This window comes from Mustela lutreola, chromosome 2 (genome assembly GCF_030435805.1).
Source record: "Mustela lutreola isolate mMusLut2 chromosome 2, mMusLut2.pri, whole genome shotgun sequence".
In the NCBI taxonomy this organism is placed as follows: domain Eukaryota; kingdom Metazoa; phylum Chordata; class Mammalia; order Carnivora; family Mustelidae; genus Mustela; species Mustela lutreola.
This window is the reverse complement of record NC_081291.1, coordinates 30,703,183-30,722,097: the sequence shown is the minus strand read 5'-3', so window position 1 is coordinate 30,722,097 and position 18,915 is coordinate 30,703,183. Positions and strand designations below refer to the sequence as shown.

Sequence of the window (18,915 nt, the reverse complement as noted above, 5' to 3'; positions counted from 1 at the left end):
GCCCTCCTCCTCCCAAATTCTGGAGCTGATAGCTAGAGGCCCAAGTGGGGCACACGACTTTGGCTGCAGCTGGGAGGCTGCTGGCCTTTGGTGCACACGTGTTCTTTTCTTGTTATTGGGCATTGTTCTGTGTCTTCATGATGTTTTTGAGCCTATCCCACAGCCTCAAACCCATATACTTCAGAATTTCCTTGGATTCCAAAGGTGACAGGCCCTTACTCCAAATCTCAAAACAAGTTCTTGTCCTGGACAAAGAAAGAAGTGGCCTCCATCTGGAGCTTTCCAGTCCAAGTACATGTCACTGTTGAAATAAGTAAAAAGATACAGACTCTCCAGATTGGTTGAGCTGGGCTGGGAGCCCTGCGATAAGAGGTCACTGGTGTGAGTTACTATGGTAATTGAGCACTATCAGGAACACTTTTGCTCTCATGAGCATTAAAGCACATAATAATAGGCAAACAACAGTGGTTAAAGCAAGCAGGTAGGATTACTATGTTCTTTTGTCAGAAGTATATAATGTCTTGTAGTCAGTTTTAAAGACTTCTCAACCCCCAAATCCACCCCACCATCACCTGCTGAGTAATTTTGTATGCTTAATCTCCTGCCCTCAACTCGAAGATCTCTGCTAATTTGAGGCAAATGGGTATTTCTGACATTAAATAGGGCAGCAAGGAAGCTCTGACCTAGAAAGCCCGCGTTCTGAAGCAGCGAGAAAAATATTCTTTCAACAATTTTCGTTAAGACTCTTTTGAATGAGGGGGCGGGGGTGGGGGGTGCAGCTTTCACTGCAACGGGAGGTTGCAACCTCCCAAGGAAGGGGTTTTGCAGACCAAGAAAAAAAGAAAGAAAAAAGAAAGAAGGAGAAACTTGCAGAGCATCCCCGCTCTCAACTTCCCCCATAAAACTTGTCACTTCGCATTGCCATCCGCTACCGCAACAATAATCACTCTGTGCCTATTGCTAATTGCAAGCACAGCTGAGGCCCAGCGGGGGGCCCTTGCACAGTCTCAGGCCTTTATACGAGGCTCAATCTGTTGTATGGCACTTGTTCACACACAAAAAAACTACCAGCAAAGGCAGAAAGAGGCAGAGTCACAGGTTCCTTGTAATCCCTCCGCCTCCCCGCTGACAGCCCAGCCCTAGAAGCATTCCTGGTTTTGTCCTCCTCTTCACAAAATCTGAAGTGACCTTAAGCTACGTGCATGTCAGCTTTTGAATGTCGAGTTGCTGGCTCCTTCAGGTGCATTAAGGAGTGGGGCGGTGGGCGGGGGGGGGGGCTACATCTGGCTTCTGCGTGTCTGTTTGCAGCACCCCTGGGGCGAGCTGTGGCTTCCTGTAACATGTAAAATATGAGTGTGAACTCAGGGTTCATGGCAAGGAACAGGAGGTCATGCCTCCATTCAGTTCTGAGTAAAGAAACCGGGAGTTTGCAGATGTTTTTCTGTATGTGTAATGACACCGCCCCCCTCCCCAGCCACCAAGCAACTGAGCGCCGTTTTTTGATAAAATGTGCCACAATCAGTGTGCTACTTGCAGATTTATTCATATCAATTTTTGCAATTTATATATTCAGAGACAAGATTGCTATTTCGGCAACTTTATGTTGGATGCCGTACGTTTGCGTCTAGAGAAAGAGGGAGAGAAGTACGGGGTGGGGAGGGTGGGCACAGAAAGAAAAGAAATTAAGTCTGTTCTGAGGCCCACCAGCTGGGGTGTTGTCAAGGCGACAAAGCATCGGACAGGAGGTTCTGTGTCCCCCTTTTGCCCAGCGGTCACTTCCTGCCTAGGCCTGGAGGTGGGAAATCTATTGCTTCTGGCCCAGAAGAAGATCCACTAACAGCTACTATGAGGAAGGGAGTAGAGTTGGGGCTGGTGGAGAAAATCCCCTCAGTAGATAAGGTTCCGGCCACCTGAAGAAAAGCCTTCCCTCCTCCCGCCAGGTTAAGAACAGGTATAGGCCCGAGTAGATGCTTGGCCCTAGCCTCCGTCTGGGCCTGGCAGGGGGCATCCAGCCCCTTGTGTCGACCTCGCTACCCTCCTGTCCAGTTCCCACTTTCAGAAATTTCTGTTCCCAGCCCAAAGCCTCAGACCATATTTTCACCAACGAACGACATTGGTGGAGCAAACATGGAGATTAATCCTCCTTAGCCCGGGGAATAAATGCTCCTCAGTGGGGCCGGGTTAATTGCCGAGCTTGGTGCAAAGATCATTTTGAGGCATTTAAGAAATACATGATTTTTATTAGTACAACTGTTCCACGCAGGAGTTATTTCTCAGCAAAGGGCAAAAGCTTTGCCTGCCTTGCTTTATTAGCCTAATTCTACTTAATTGTTTCCTAAAATAAGGGCTTCCTGAACACACATTCCAAACCTTAATAAGTCTGTTATGCTGGGAGTGATTCTGGATGGGGCAGCTGCTGCCCTTTTGGGCAGGGGAACTGGGATCTCAGGGCTGATTGCTGCTTGATCAAATCTACGCTTGGAAAATCAGGGGCGGGGGTTCTATCAGGGGCTGGGGGAGTCTCTGTGAAAACCTAGGAGGTGACGTGTCGCACAGTGCGAAAAATGCATCCTTTTTTGTTGTTTGGACCCAAGCCTCTATGAGGATTCTTAGTTCTTGTCTCTGGGTTTCATTTAATTCTATTTCACAGATTTAGAAATGTTGGCCCCATGGCATGTTTTAAATAAACCAAATAAATGACTGAGCAAATGCTACCAGATTTGTTCTTTGTTCTTTGCTGTCTCAAAACTCGGCCTCGAGAAACTGTCTCAGTCCTGTTATTAAATGAAATACCCATGTTCATCTTACAAAGAATTTTTTGGCTTTTTGTCAAACATGGTTGGGTGTCTGGATTAGAATTTGTATATTGTTACATATCTGAGCTTTCTTAAGGAAAGTTTCATTTTCAGTATAGGAAGTGATTTTATTTTCATTTCCCATGTTTTTGTTTTAATTGTGGCAAAATAATCATAACATAAAATTTGCCATGTTAACTATTTCAAAGTGTACAGTTAAGTCGTGTTGAATACATTCACATTGTTGGTGTAACCAGTCTCCAGAACTCTTTTCATCTTGCAAAACTGAAACTCTGTACCCATTAAATGCTAACTCCTCACTTACCCCTCCCCTGCCCCTGGCAACCACCATTCTGTTTTCTGTTTGCGCAAATTTGACTATTCTTGATTCCTCATATAAATGGAATCATACAATATTTGTCCTTTTTCCACTGGCTTCTTTTACTTCACATAGTGGCCTCAAGATTCCTCCATGTTGTAGTATATGACAGTGTTTCCTTTCTTTTGAAGGCTGAATAATTTTCCACAGTGCGTGTGTGTCACCTTCTATTTATCCGTTCTGTCTGTGGACCCTTGTATTGCTTCCATCTCTTGGCTTAGAATTGTTATGAATATTGCTGATATGAACATGGGCATGCAAATAACTCTTCAAAATCCTGCTTTCGGTCTTTTGGCATCTGTATTGAAAAGTGAAATTGCTAGATCCTTTCCTGATAGCGCTTCCTCGAGTTGTGGAACTGGTAGAATAGGGGTGTTTGCATTTGAGTTGAGATAGTGGTCACAATTGAAAATTCACATTAGTGCCTCTGCTTTCCCATCGTATGCCTTCCTATCATTCGGTAGATATCTATGGGTTGGTCTTTGGCTTCCTTCTCTCATTCAGGGAGGGTAAACTGTTTCCAGAAATATCTTCCAAGTATCAGGAAAGAAAACCTTTCAGAGACCATCATATCTGCCTGCAGATAGCCACCTGCCGTACTGAGATGTGGGATTGGGCAGGATTCACGGGGTTTCATACAATCCGATTCTTTCAGAAGCGACCAACGCCTTTCCAGTCTGCCTTTGGGTAGCTTGGATAGTTTACAGAGATTGCCAACAAGTTAATCAAACCATGAAAGAAAAAAAAAAAGGAAAAAAAATGTCTTGCAGAGGAAGACCCCTGGATAGTCCATGTAAGCTTAGCTTTGGATTAAACTCTCCTGCTTGATTTGCTTTCAGAAGGGATCCTTCAGGACTCTAACTTCCCTTGTATTTCCCCTTCAGCAAGTAATAGTGACAGGCCTGACTTGGATAAGAAGGGGGCAATGCATTCAGGATCCAAGTACGGTTTGATCATTTCGAACATTCATTTGAAATGTAAGTGCCTTGTAAAGACTTTTGTTGTTGGATGCTTCTGCACATTTCAGGGTTAGAGTTCAAATTTGGTCTTGAATAGATAACTGCTTATTTTAATAAAAATATACTAAGGTATTAATTAGGCCCTTTCAGAGGAGGTTAAAATGGTATTTCTCCCAAATGCTAAATTCTGTTCATCTTCCTATAGAAAAATCATCAGTCTTAAGCAGTAACAACTTAAGTTAAAAAAAAAAAAAATAGTTTCATTTGCTCTGTCTTTCTTATGCGAAGACACTAAAGGCAAAAAGAGTAGGTATGCTCTCAGCTCCAGGTTGTAGGTGAGGATGGTCTCTGGTGCCTCTGAGTTCCCCATTGGTCTGGATCGCATCAGACTTTGCGGGGTGTGATCCAGAGTTTAGTACCTTGCAGAACCACAGCAGTAAGATATCTTTGCAAAGACCTCAATGAAACAGCTGTTTTAGGTATCCAAAAAATTACATAGTTAAAAAACAAAACAAAACAACACCTCCACTATAAAGGACTTTTGAGATAGCTCGGAAGCTCATTCTGATTACCTTCATCCTCTGCCTTTGCTGTTTGTTTACCTTTTGGTGTCTTTGTGCTTTGAGCTGAGCGTCCTGAAGCTGTGATGGGGAAATACCCATTTCTAGGTTCAATTGTTTGGGGGAACCAAGTCCTGAATTACAGTAACACTGGAGGAAAACAGAAGATTGCATTTTTCAGCTGTGTGCCCACGTTTAAAAGCACTCAGATGATCTGCCCTTTCAGAAAGTGTTGCTTCAGCCCTTGGGGAACTTTGACAAATCCTGAAATTTGCATGTGGTTGTTTACTGCTTTGCCTATTTGGCATAGTTGGCTTGAACACGCCAAGGTTTCTTTGTCAGACCCTATCTGAATCTGGAATAGAACACTGAATACAACCAGATCCCTGGCAATCCTTAGACCTGAGAGACTCATTGGGCTGTGGAATTGTGGCTTGGGTTCATGAAGCTATGGGAACCTTGGTAGAAGTGTCAAGAAACTCTGGATGATGCTTTTCAAATGTTCTTAAATTACCCATATTGTAAGGAAGAAATACGCATTGAAAGGTGCAAATGTAAAAGATTTCATTAAGGTATTTCAATAACAGCAATTTAAATAGGTTGTGGGTTAATTCCCCTCAACTAATAATAACCCACTTTTGTCACAAAAGCAAAGTGAAGAACTTAGTCATAGGGGTGTGGTCAAAGTATTCTCTTCCTCTTTGACTCCTTGCCAACAAACAGAATGCCCTTGCTTTCATTAGACGCTCTAGGCAAGGTACTGAGCCAATTTCTCTGATGCATGGCTGTGTTGAGTTGGAGAAAGGGTACTTTCCAAAGAAAAGATTACCATCCTCCAGCACTCACTGGGTTTCTTCAGTTCAGAAGTACAAATTGGTTACCAAGAGGTTATACATTGCCTGTTTGTACAGACATTTTTATTTTTATTTTTTTTTTAAAGATTTATTTATTTATTTATTTATTTGACAGAGAGATCACAAGTAGGCAGAGAGGCAGGCAGAGAGAGAGAGAGGAGGAAGCAGGCTCCCTGCTGAGCAGAGAGCCCGATGTGGGACTCGATCCCAGGACCCCGAGATCATGACCTGAGCCGAAGGCAGCGGCTTAACCCACTGAGCCACCCAGGCGCCCCTGTACAGACATTTTTAGAAGAATGGAGGCTTTCTCAGAAAGCTTCGTGCAAACCCTAAAAGCTGCACTTACAGAGGTAGGATTCCCTGTTTGTAAGGTGGGGCAGGATAGCGTGGCTAGGGTTTTAACAGCTAACATGTAGGATGTGCCTGGCTCTGTGGTAAGCACTCCGCACATATTAACTCCTCACACATTAACTCATTTAACCTGCCCCCCCCAACCATAAGTAGTTTTCATTATAATCCCCATTTAGCAGATGAGGAAACTGAGGCTTAGAGAGGTGAGAGGTAAGGAGACTTACCAAGATTCAAACACAGGAGAGGCCCGGGTCACATCCTTTCTCTTGGCCACAGGCTGCCCTGCCTCTCAGCCTCTTTAGCTCCATCTCTTGCTAGTGGCCAGGCCACTTCTCTGAGTCTCGGATTCCTTACCTGCTAACAGAGACTCAGGTTGTGAGAATTTAGCCATGAGCTGCCCAGGCATTTAGTGGTGTGTCTGCCTGGCATATAGGCTTGACCATGCCGGTTTCAAAGGAAATACATATTTAGAAATGAACTAACAATAGAACTCAGATCCTTGTGGATTTCAGCTATCATTTATGCCTATGATATATTGGACCAAGTCACAAATTTTTCATCCAAGAAAGTGTGTGAAGTTGGTTTGTGGTGGTTATTGGCCCTTAGGCCAAATGCCGTACTTTCAAAAAAGAGCTCATTTTTACAATATTGAGCAAAATATTACCCTTAATTATAGGCATGGGGCAACATGTCTTGTTCGATATGTGTGTATATATATGAGACTATATTTTGCTTAAAGCAAGACACTACAGTATGTGTGTTCTACTTCAATAGAACTTTTTTTTTAAAGAGAAAAAAAAGAGTCTTTTTAAAGAGACAGCAACAGAGAAAGAAAGACCTGGGTTTTGCACTAGGCTATTTTCATTGGATTTGTTACTCTGCCTAAAATTATTTCTTTTATGGTGCTTTCTGTTCTTTAATTTAACATGAAACCAAATTTCCCCAAGGTCTTACTATGTTACTGTCCCTATTATACTGAAAATTTTAAAGCTTATGATGTGTAGTTTTTCAGAACTGAAATTTTAAGATTTTATTTATTTGTTTGAGATAGAGAGAACATGAGAGGGGAGAAGGTCAGAGGGAGAAGCAGACTTCCCACAGAGCTGGGAGCCTGATGTGGGACTTGATCCCAGGACTCCAGGATCATGCAGGCAGTCGCATAAACAACTGAGCCACCCAGGCACCCCAGAACTGGAATTTTAATCAGTGTTATAGCTTTTGTATTTCTAAAATTCTCAGGAAAATTTAGTCCATTGTGATAAAGGCAACTTTTCTAGTTGTGTTTCTCTTCAAAAACTCAACCTGCCCCCAGTGAGAACTTTCTACCAGTAGCATTTGCTAAGTTACCAACCTAAAAGAAATAAGAAGAGATCAGGAAGGGCTACAGAGAAGAAGAAAAACTACACTGATTCTAGCTTAGAAACTACATGCCCTCATTCCCATCCAGTTTTTTCTAATCATTTCCATTAAGACTCAGCAATGATTGTCTCCCAGCCATTAGTTCTTTAAGGCTGTTGAGACACTCTGCTTAGCCAGTTGCTAAGTCATAAAAAGTAGAATCTTCAACTCCAAGCCAAGCTTGGGCTCTGAGGGAAACAGGTTCCACAGCATTATCCTACTCACACACTTCTCCTTTGAGAATTCCAGAGCTGAATGACTTTGCTGAGGAACCACACAGAACCGGAATTGTCTCTCTGTAAATAGGCCATTACTTTTTAACATTTGCATTGAATGGGACAACTTATACACATGTTAGTGGTAAATAACCAACTTGAAGCCTATAGGACCACTTACTAGTTGTGTGACCCCAGGCTACTAACTTAATTTACCTATGCCCTTTTTCCTCATCTACAAAATGAGGCTGTTAATAGTGTCAACCTCCTAGAAGTCCAACTCAATGACTGAATTATAAAATGTTTGCAGAATACTGTGCAGAGCACTTGAATATTGAAAGGGCTAGGTGTTCAACAAATAGCTAACTACAGGTTCCTCCTGCTATTCCAAAATAGAGCATTCCTCTGAAAACCTTCTTAAGCCAGAATGGTATAAAGTGAAGCAGCAATTACCATTAATTTATATGGAAAAAATTTTGAACTTCCCCAAGCTCCCAAAATAACCTCTCTTAGGGTTTTCTGATACCTTAGGACACATCTGGCTAATGGATGCACAGAATAAATGGAGATAAAGCGCAGATGCTCGTAGATACCCGTTAAAGCTCTGGTGGCCTGAGGCTGAGATGCTGAGTATAGTTCCCAGGGAAGGAGTTTGTTGGGGCCACTCTCGCTACTGCAACAGAAACGCTGACCGCTGTTCTTGCTTTCTGCCTTTTTTCATTAAAGCAAAAATCTTCTTCCAATTTCTTTCAGTTAGCGAAAACGGGGACTAATGTAGGTCCTTCGTAAAAGCGAAGTGGCACAAGGTAAACTTTAGAAAAGTGGAGGATACCTGTACTTTCATTAGCTGTGTGTATGGCCTATCCAGTACACAACAGTTCTGCGTTTAAAACAGCAGACTCTAGTGCCAGATACGTGGTCATACCCAATAGGGGGTTGCTTACGTCTAGGGCATATGTTACTCTCGTGATCGGTGAGGATGGAGGCACACCGCGAGTTGTTCTCTGCTCACCCTCTACTCCTTGCTGTCATTGCCGCTCAAGTGTGATGCCGCTCATTTGCTCTGAAGACAAATGAGTCATTAACAGTCAGGTCTCTTTAGGACATCAAATTAACATCAAGATAGGGAATGCGGGTTTCAAAGGAAATACATATTTAGAGAGGAACTAACAATAGAACTCAGATCCTCCTCTATGGAGGAATTCAGATGCATCTAGGTGGCTCTGGTGGCAGAAGACATGAGGGCAGCAGCCATCCTGTAGTCACCATCTTACTGGCTGATTAGTGCGTCTCCAAATCCAAGTGGAAGTCCAGTTGCTGTGAACCCTCTATTGTCTAGTGAAGTGTGAAGTATTCATCATCCTATCTCTCAATCCTGCAGCACTTCCCAGTGATCAAGTTTCCAGGGGAACAGGGAGCCCTGGGGCTGGGATTAGGAAGAGGTGAAGGAATCCCTTATCAGTTATAAAAATTAAGGGGAAACCAAAAAAATATGGTGATTAAGATCAATAATCTTTTAATACTACCTTAAAAAATCAAAATGGATGCAAATAATCCAGGATGAACAAAATATCAGAATATTAATTAAAGACAATATCTGATCCTGGGGTGCCTGGATGGCTCAGTGTGTTAAGCCTCTGCCTTCAGTTCAGGTCATGATCCCGGATCCTGGGATCAAGTCCTGCATCTGGGTCTTTGCTCAGCGGGGAGCCTGCTTCCTCTATGTGCCCCCCCCCCGCCTACTTGTGATCTCACTCTGTCAAATAAATTAGTAAAACCTTTAAAAAAAAAAAAAGACAATATCTAATCCTGTATTTGCAAGTTCCTGCCTCACTAGCCTCACCCTAATCCTGGTATGGTGAACCCCAATATTATGGAAGAGAGAGTTATGTATAAGGGTTTCTCTGCATGAAGTCAGTGTGTTTACAAGGTGCAAGGTGTTACCTGAGTAGATCTGCATATTAACTGTCAAAGCTCCTACTAGAAATGAATCATGAAAATTCCTTTGCATTGTATATTGAAAAGGCTCTCTTTATGTTTCTGGGGATAATTATAATAGTCGCTAATTTAATTTTTTTTTTTTAAAGATTTTTATTTGAGAGAGGGTACACGCACCAAACGTGAGTGGGGGGGAGGGGCAGAGGGGGAGGGAGAAGGATGAGCAGACTCACTGAGAGCCACTCGGAGCTCTATCTCAAGATAGACCATGACCTAAGCCTAAACTAAGAATTGGACGCTTAACCAACTCCACCACCGAGGCGCCCCATTGCTAAATTTTATTGAGTGCTTAGTATGTGAGAGTAACTCTGCTGGGCACTTTACATAATTATCTTTTTTAATACTCGCAGTAATCCTATGAAGCAGGTACTGGTATTAACCCCCAAGAGGAGACTGAGAGTCAGAGAGTTAAGTATCTTGTTTGAAGGTTATCCAGCTAATAAGTAGCCAACCCAAGTTAAGCTGTAACTTGTGCACAGGAAGTTTGAAAAAATCACTCATTATTTGTCTGAATTCTTTTTATCCAGTATTAAATCTAGGTCTAATGTAGTTTAAAATGTGCTTTATGCACCCAGGATGGTTGTCTAGGTTTGGGTGGTGATCTACCACAAAACACTTTACAATGGAATTGCTGAGAGTTAGTCCATGTCCTGTAAGACTCATGCATGCAATTCCAGAGGTATTCCGACAGGAGCCATTTTCTCCACAGCCACATGCCTTTCTCTGGTCACTTGCTCATCTTCCTCCCCCACCTTTATGGCATTTCTTGGTGTGTGAGAGAGAGAGATCAAGAAAAAGAATAGAGAGGTGATGGTGATGGTGATGAAGATGTGAGTGGTGACGGTGGTTAATGGTGGTGGTGGTGGCAGCAACTCACATTTCTCAGCCCCAGTATGAGGCTGAGAGCCTTGCTAGCATAACTTCCTTGGGTCGTCAGAAAGCCTCTGAAAAAGCCTGATTAATCCCCATTTTCTGATCAGAAAACTGCATCTTTGAGAATGTAAATAATTTGCTGAAGATCACAAAGCTAGGGGAAAGACAGGTGAGGCCTCTGCTCTTAAGGACTACACTGTAGAGAGGAAGAAAGAAAGATTAAATGACAGAGTCTCAGAGCAGCCTTCCAGCTTCTCCTCAATAGAGCTTTCAGATCTGGTTACAACTACTAGAGAAGTCCCCAGCTTTCCAAGGGACTTCTTCTGGATGGGCATCCTTTTGCGTTCCAGCTCCAGAACCCTCACCAAACTCTCCCCAGAGAATATTTTAAAGGAGCCCCAGGTATTGGGGATTTTATTTCTCCAGTGCTTTTTTAAGATTAAAGGAACCTTATTTAGGAAGTTTCCAATTAATATTCCTGAACAAAAGGGAGGCCAGCAAAGGAGTCATGATGATACTTAAACACTTAGTCCAGGTTGAGAGCCCACAATTTTTTTTCCTAGGGTTTAGAGAGCATTTTATCAAAGTTTTAGTGTCCAAGTATTAGGATATTTCTGGAAAAGGCATATCTGCACCCAAGACAAAACAAAATGGGGAGACCTTAAAATGTTTCATTTCCTGTTTTGAAGAATCCTAACAAATCTGCCTTGTTAGCATCCGCCTCAAATAAAGCAAACCTGAATAATAAGCCCCAAATGAGAACAAGCAGGAACAACCCAGATACCCAGTAATGTGCTGGTAAATGTTTAACAACTGGCTTTCTGGGAGGGAGAATGCCGTGGTTTTTGGTGTTTGCCAATTTCCATGGTGTAAAAACTCCCACTAAGGCCTATTTCTAGCTGTCGATGCGAGATCCTGAGCATGCAGTTGGAAAGAGGTGCACACGCTCAGCTCTCCCGACCAGCATATTCTTTCGCCCCTCCTTGGGAGGAGTAATTCCATGATCAGCTCTCTCAATCCAGTGCCTAATTCTAAAAAAAAAACCCACCCCTAGACTCACTAGCTGTGTGACCTTGGGCAAGTCACATCACCTCTCTGGGCCTTTGTTTCCTCCTCTACTAACAGGGAAGATCTTTTTCACCTCTAACATTTTAAAGTTCTAGAAGGCAGTGACTCTTGCTTCCTCCGACACCCAAATGCCTTTAAGCGCCTTTCTGGAAAACCAAGTTAGCGCTGTGCCGCATCCAAGTTAGCGCTGTGTGCCTCCAATTTCATCTACTGAGCATAAGGTTTGGAAAGGAGTGACTTACTCCCTTTTGCCTCTTGAAATGCGTAGCCAATGGGGCATCATACATTTTTTACACTTCTTTTGCTAGATGTGAGATCCAGGAGGAAAGGCATGGATGTTCCAGGGCTCTCTTATTCTCCTGGGGTGGGAATCGACAAGCGTGATACACTAATCCATTGCTGTATGTATTTGCTACCTCCCTACCCTTTCCGCAGCAGAGAGAGATTCAGAGTATCCTACCTTTTTATTTTTGTTTTTATTTTTTACTCTCTAGAAGCCATTTGCAAGAATAGGAATTACTTATACAAAGTAAGGGGGGGGGGAGGTCGTTATTTTTTTTTTCCCCTGAAAGGTGGCACGTCTCTCAGCAAAGAGAAAAAGGCATGTTGCACGAGGCTTGCTGGCAGTGATATCAGCCAGCGCCGGTTTGCCTGTTGTCACAGCCAAAGCAAAATGCCACCTCTGCCTAGAAGCCAGAGTGCCACATTCCTCTTTTGTGTCCCCAAGATGCACCTGTCGTGTGGCCCTGGGTGTGTAGGTTTGGCCAGGAGGCCCCCATGTTCTTTGACATGTCATCTTCCAACTCCAGGAGGTAGGGTCGAGGGGGTACTGATGCTTGTGAGTCTCGAAATATTTTACTGCATGTTAGAAAAAGCCCAGCAAACAGGATTTGAGTGCTGGGGTGAACACAAGAGAGCCCCCAGTTGCTAAGAGTAAGGGAGCACTGCAGGAACGCTGGTGACCCGTGGTATTCCTGTCCCCAGACACCATCTTAATAAACCCAGATGCAGTGACAGCAAAGGCTCCAGAATCCCAAGGCAGGAGGTGCCAAAAACACTCCCCAATAATCACTCCCCCACCTCACCCCACCCCAAAAAAGTTTCAGTAAAATGTTCTCACTCCTAGAGGGGAAAACCTGTCCATGCCTGAAGCAGCTTGACCCGGGCAAACCTCCTCCTACATGGAGTGAACTGTGAATTTCAGGGGAAAAAATTCCCCACCCCCCACCCTGCCTGCTCCCTGGGGAGGGACAGAAGGTTCCTAAAACTGACAGTTTCGCCTCCATGATCTTTAAAAGAGCAGAAGTTGGCTGTGAGGCTGCAATGCCGCCTTGATTGGGGTAGTGTGGTCTCTGTTTGCGGCTGGGCTCCAAGGAGAGCCACAATTGGCTCTGATGAGGAAGGAGCCTAGAAATGAAAGATTGCAAAGAGGGCTTCTGAACGCCATGGCTGAGACTGTGTCGTTTCTTACAAGGTGAAACTTGGCAGTTCTACCTTGCAAGTAAAAACCCAAATTAATTTTTTTTAAAGAAATTAAGTCAGAAACAAGGCTTCAGAAAAACTGTGAGTGTTAGGCATAAACTGATTTTGGATGATCTTTAGGTGAGAAAGGGTGGAGTTACCATCAGAAACATGTTTTTATTTATGCTTTTCAAATCCCCACTGGTGTGCAATGTGTGTGCGTGTGCGTGTGCGCGCGTGCACGTGTGCGTCCGTGCTGGTTAGCACGAGAGGAGGCATCATCTCGATTCTCTAACCACTCTTTTTTTCTTGCATCTCTTCTGTGCACGGTTCATATAGATGCCCCATAAATAAATATATAGGTCCATCCACACCTTTTCATTTTATTTGTAAATTGTTTGGTATAAGCGGCAATGCGTAATGAAACCTGGTGAAGTTTAAAAGATTAGATTTTTTTTTTTCATACTGACACTTCCTAACACTGTTCATATGTCTCCGAGTGAGATTTATGAATATATGAGCAGTACTGCAAAATCATACCGCACCAGAGACTTCCTGCACCACAGGGGTGGCAGTCTAAAGTGACACAGCTTCAAGCATTTTTCACAGACAAGAAGCAAAATTTAACCCCCTTAAGGGGAAGTATGATTTCAACAGCTTGAAATGAGCTCATTTGTAGATGGTTTTTTTCTTCCATCTTCCATAATTTTTTGGTGTTAAGATTAAAACAGATTGCACAGCCGACGTAAGGGCACAGAAGCTGCCCAGAGTATGATTTGGCCCTTAAAGAAAAACCTGATTCCTTGTCTCTATCCCAGTTCCCCCAGGAGGGTAAAGGAAGGTATACTTCACCCTCAATTCATAAGGCTCTCAGCCCAATTCCCAGCATTGTCCTCTGCAGACAGGGTCTGGATTTTTCAAAAGGTAAGTAGCAGGTAACATCAGTTTGTCCCGCGGAGAAAGCCCCATCCCCCTGGGCATCTAAAACAGCGGATTTAGGAAATAAGCAGTGACTTGACTCTCAACAGAGTAAAACTAACCAACAAAAAGGAGAATCAGAAGAGCCAGAATGGTCTAGATGTATTGATTGTGTAAGAGATGTTGATTGTGGAAGAGTTCTTAGATTCAAAGTCCAAACCCATCTCTTTTTAGGCTGATCGGGTACCATGGCATTTTTGTGTCAACTAATGTTCACAATTTATCTCTGCTCTCAAATTCCCTTTAACCATTTAGTCTCTCCTCGGAACAGAACAGGTGCTCAAACATGGTCTGCTTCCTCTCTCCTCTGCAAACGCTTCGTGATGTGTTGGCTGGAGAACTTTTGTCTCTTTTTTCAGCAATGGTACAACAGCTCCATGAACGTGATCTGCACCTGGTTGACGGACCGGATGGACTTACAGCTTCACATTTATCAGTTGAAAACACTAATTAGGATGGTAAAGGTAAAAGAAAAAATAATTATTCTTCTTTGCAAACAACTCACTGAAATACCTTTCATTGTCCAGCTGCAGAATTTGTTTAACACAAAAGATATTGGCTTACATATAAAACAAGATAATTTCTAAAGCAGCATCCCGTGCAAGAAAAACCTATGAAATCACTTCGGGATGCGTGGTTAATTCATTACTCAGACATCAAAGGAAAAATTAACAAAAAGGAATTTGATATTTTATCCAGGCCAGAAAAATACTTTACGTATCTGTCATGCAAAAATACTGCAGGGGCCTTCGTGCCCTGTGCATTAGACTTTCAAAAACTGGTTTGGGTACCATAATGCTAATCACATAATTACCAATTTCATTTATGGTTTAATTAAATAAAATTTTGCCACAATTAATGTAATAGAAATATTTACCTCCAGCTATTTCTAAATATGTCCTGTGATCATTATCAGGATGCAAATCAATATTGTTCTCATAGTTAATTGAAGTAGTTTCTCTTACAATGCGTGTATACAATCAAATGGAAAGGATCACAAAGGTGAGATAACATACCCTGAAAGTAGCTTTTTTCCCTGTTCTTGTGTGTGTGCCTTGGACTAATGATAATTATTTCAGCGTGAAATCTCAGTGGTTTACATGAAATAATAAGATCACAGAAGGGGGTAAATACGTTTTTGATCATTTCAGTTTCCATTTGATGCTTTACCATAGAGGGTTTTAAAACATTCGTGATGCAAAAATCTCCTTCAAAGCAGAAAGTGTCTTTAAAAACATTTTAACAACAAAACGTAGCTGAATTTCTATGTCTTAACGGTTTGCCAGAAGTCCCCCCCTCCACCCTGTCTCTACCCCCTACTCCCTTTCTCCCCCCACCCCCCGCCCCCAACCCATTTCTTAGTCTCTTTAGGATTAGCACCATTTCATTGAAGGTGCTCCTCTACCCCAGTGCTGACTTAAAACCAATTACTGTTCTGTTGAGTGTAATTAAAGAGAATTATTATCATCTGCATTTGATCTCACAAAGCGTCTGCGCGGGGAAGGTTACAGACAGCCGTGTATTGCAGATCTTAAAAAAGAAATGTATGCACTCGGACCGTAGACCCAGCCTAATTTTCATATTTTTAAAATTACAGTTCCTAAAGCAAGCTCATCAGCCATTGCCTGAGCACTTCAATTCCATGTCCTGGGAATAAACACTCTTCTTTTGAGGGAGGCGGGATTTGTTTGTTTGATACTTACTGGGTGGACATGAAAAGAAGACGTTAATTTTATGATTTTAAAATCTATATCTTCCCATTACTGCTATTTCTAGATCTATGTTGGGAATATTGGAACTAGCAATATTTCATTAAGGAAAAAATGTAAGTCTGAGAGAGGTTTATTCTTAGTCTTCTGCCAAAAAAAAACCACGGACATGAACCACAGAGAAGGGACAGAAATGTCACTGGCAAAAGAGCTCCCTTCACTTTTGCCGGGATGGGCTCAGTCTAACTAGTGTCACAACACACAGGTATGAAGCAGAGTGTGCCACTCTTCACTAAGCCCATTAGCCAGAGGTCTCCTTCCTCGAGGCAAAGGTCCAAAGACAGTTGGTTTGCTTTCCTGCCTCCACTTCCATTCTCTTCATTCCTCCATTCTTTCCCTCCCTCCCTTCCTTCAGCAAGCATTTACTCACTCGTCCAACACTGGATAAATACTAGATGAGCCCCTCGCCGTATATTTCAAGATGGAAAATTTTTAAATGACTAGATATGGTCCCTGTCTGCAGGCAGTTAGAGTTGAGTTAGGGACTACTGCTCTGGAATTTGAATGAAGAGGAGAACCCTCAAGTGATTTCTACCTTTCTTTTCCCCATCACACTCTGGCACCAGTTATATTATCTTAAGTGGAAACAGAACAACTGATGGAAAAGTACAAAAAAATCAAGTTAATCTTCTGGATATCTGGTCTGTACCATGCCCAGAATTTACTCAGCCTCCTACCCTTTCCCATCAAGGTGAAGACAAGTCAGGTAGCTATCTAGCTACCTAGGAGAGCCTTGCAGTATGATCCATAATTAAGAGGACCTGTTAACTTAGTGCCAAAATCAGATTGCTTTTACAAAGGAAAGAAGGTGCCGTGATTAATCATGCTGAGACAACAGGTGTAAAGGGGACACGCGATCATTATATCCATAATTTGATATTATTGGACTTCACTGAGCTGAACTGCATTCACTAGTTAACTCTGCAGTCATTATGACATGGGACCTTCAAGAGGGGTTGACATTGTGATTATTGATACTGTGGTTGCATTAGATGGACGACAAGAAACAGAAGTCACAATGGGAATGCACTGAAGTATTTAACATTCCTTCCCATGCCCCTTTAGCAAGTGTCCCATATCAATATAAAAAACACACAGCAGAATCAGTAGCTGAAATGATATGCAGTGTGATGAGAAAAGTTGTTAGAGGGAGACCTTTTTCCAAAAAAATGTTAAGAAGTAGACAACAGCCAGATGCTTCTGGTCATGTTCAATTAACGCTAAGCGATTTCTAGAAAAAAACAAAAAAACAAAAAAACAGTCCCTGGGATAACTCAGGAAATCCGAGAGAAATCGCCTGAAGGAACAAAGAATTTGTGGTACAGTAATACCAAGCCATTGTTCTTGAAAATGAGCCAAATTTCTTCCCCAAGACCATGAAGTTGTGAACGGAATAGATACATTTCTTTCCCGGGGAGATAAGAAATGAATCACATGTCTGTGACATATTGATGAAGCATTAGCACTCCATCTTCCCCATAGTTGTTGCTGCCCATACTAGGTTTCATATACCAACATACATATGTCTATCTTCTGAATGAGACAGAGGGATATGCAGTTAGAGCCTCAAAACTATTAAAGACCAGACTGCAAAGGAAATCGCAAAATACCATCGTCGATCCATTATTTATGTGTTATGGCCCTTTACACAGTCTATCATCTTATAATATACTAACCTAAGAGAAAGAACCAGACCAAAAAAAAAGAAAGAAAGAAAAAGAGAGAGAGAGAGAGAATCAAAACAATCATGGAACATTTCCCTTTATGGAATTGAATAAACACAAGCTTATGTTCTTTGCTTTGTCTCAGCTAATACAGTTTATCCTGCTACAATTTCTCATTTTCTGTCATTCGGTGAATCTCAGTGTTCAGTACGAGTGAAATCTGAGCATGGTGGCTTTTCATTTGACAATGCATAAAGTGAGACACTTAGCCAAAGGTCAGTGTTCTCACACCCATAAGTGCTTTGTGTCCTTGCCCTCTCTTCATGGAGATGAGACCTCTTTTATCACTGATCTTTTCCCTCCTTAGAAAACCTATAGAGATTTCCGATTGCAAGGGGTCCTGGACTCGACCTTAAACAGCAAGACGTACGAAACCATCCGGAACCGGCTCACTGTGGAGGAAGCCACGGCCTCAGTGAGCGAGGGTGGGGGCCTGCAGGGGATCAGCATGAAGGACAGCGATGAAGAAGACGAGGAAGACGACTAGAATGCCAGGGCCTGGAGTCCTTTAGGACAGAGTCCTGTAATCAGTGCATGTCCTTAGTCTGTTAGTTAACCCCATTAGGGAATTTTCTGTCAACTACCATGCCCATGAGATGTTTACCAATACAATTGCCATTTTAGCTATGTCGTACCAAGATTAGCAAATGACCTTTGACCCCACTGATTTCCTGATCCCATGTCTATATGTTTATAAGCAATATGGAGCACCATTCTTTAAATACTGTTCATGGAAAATACATAGTCCAACTGCTAGGTGTGTTCCTGTTCTCAGCGAAGTTAAATGATGCTTCATTAATGTACTGTGTATGCAGTGACGGTAAATGGATGTGAGGGCGAGTGTACCAAGTATTGTACTTCCTTGTTTCACGTTACGTGGATGAGAGTTATTTCAATGAGTACAATGGATTAATTTAATCAAGACACATAGATGTGCTTTGTGTTTTGGAAAACAAAAGGCAAGTCTCCGGCAACCAACTTTTGGTTCTTTGTGTTTGCCTGAAATGAAAACATGAACCCCTGGTTTCCTTGTTAAATCATCCTCTCATTGATCCGTATAGTTAGCCAGAAAGGGACGGCTACACACCAATGGATTGATGCTCTCATTTGCCACGGCAAGCGCAATCCTATCATGAGTTAACACCAAGCACAGTTCAGAACAACCGTCTTCTGTCAAAGTTGATCCTAATAAACGTGACGTTTTGCTTTTATGTTTCAATAACTATGTATGTAAAAACCTGAATATTTAAATTACAACCCTAGACTATAAATGTGTTTATAATAAGATATGGGTATTTCCTTGAGTAGACTGTAACCATAACTTAAATTATTTTGTTCCACACTGTTTTTTATATCTGTCATGTACATTGCATTTTGATCTGTAACTGCATGACCCCGGGGTCCTCTGCAGAGCTCTTTCTTTCTGTGTAAGGTAGTGGATCCATCTTGCTTTTGCCTTATATAAAGCCTACAGTTATGAAGGTGTGGAAAACTGTGGCTTCTCAATAAATAACTACTCAAATGTCCTAAGAA

At 42.4% G+C, this 18,915-nt stretch overlaps 1 protein-coding gene across 21 annotated transcripts in view; it reads left to right on the top strand.

The window, feature by feature from the left end:
• Window positions 1-18,915, top strand: part of CADPS (calcium dependent secretion activator) — a 468,804-nt gene extending 449,889 nt beyond the window's left edge. For all 21 annotated transcript variants that reach the window (XM_059161408.1, XM_059161407.1, XM_059161399.1 and 18 more), the window contains 2 exons: window positions 14,249-14,353; window positions 17,690-18,915. In XM_059161408.1, coding sequence (XP_059017391.1) covers window positions 14,249-14,353; window positions 17,690-17,869 — 285 coding nt within the window. In that variant the 3' untranslated portion in view covers window positions 17,870-18,915. The remainder of the gene's footprint in view (window positions 1-14,248; window positions 14,354-17,689) is intronic.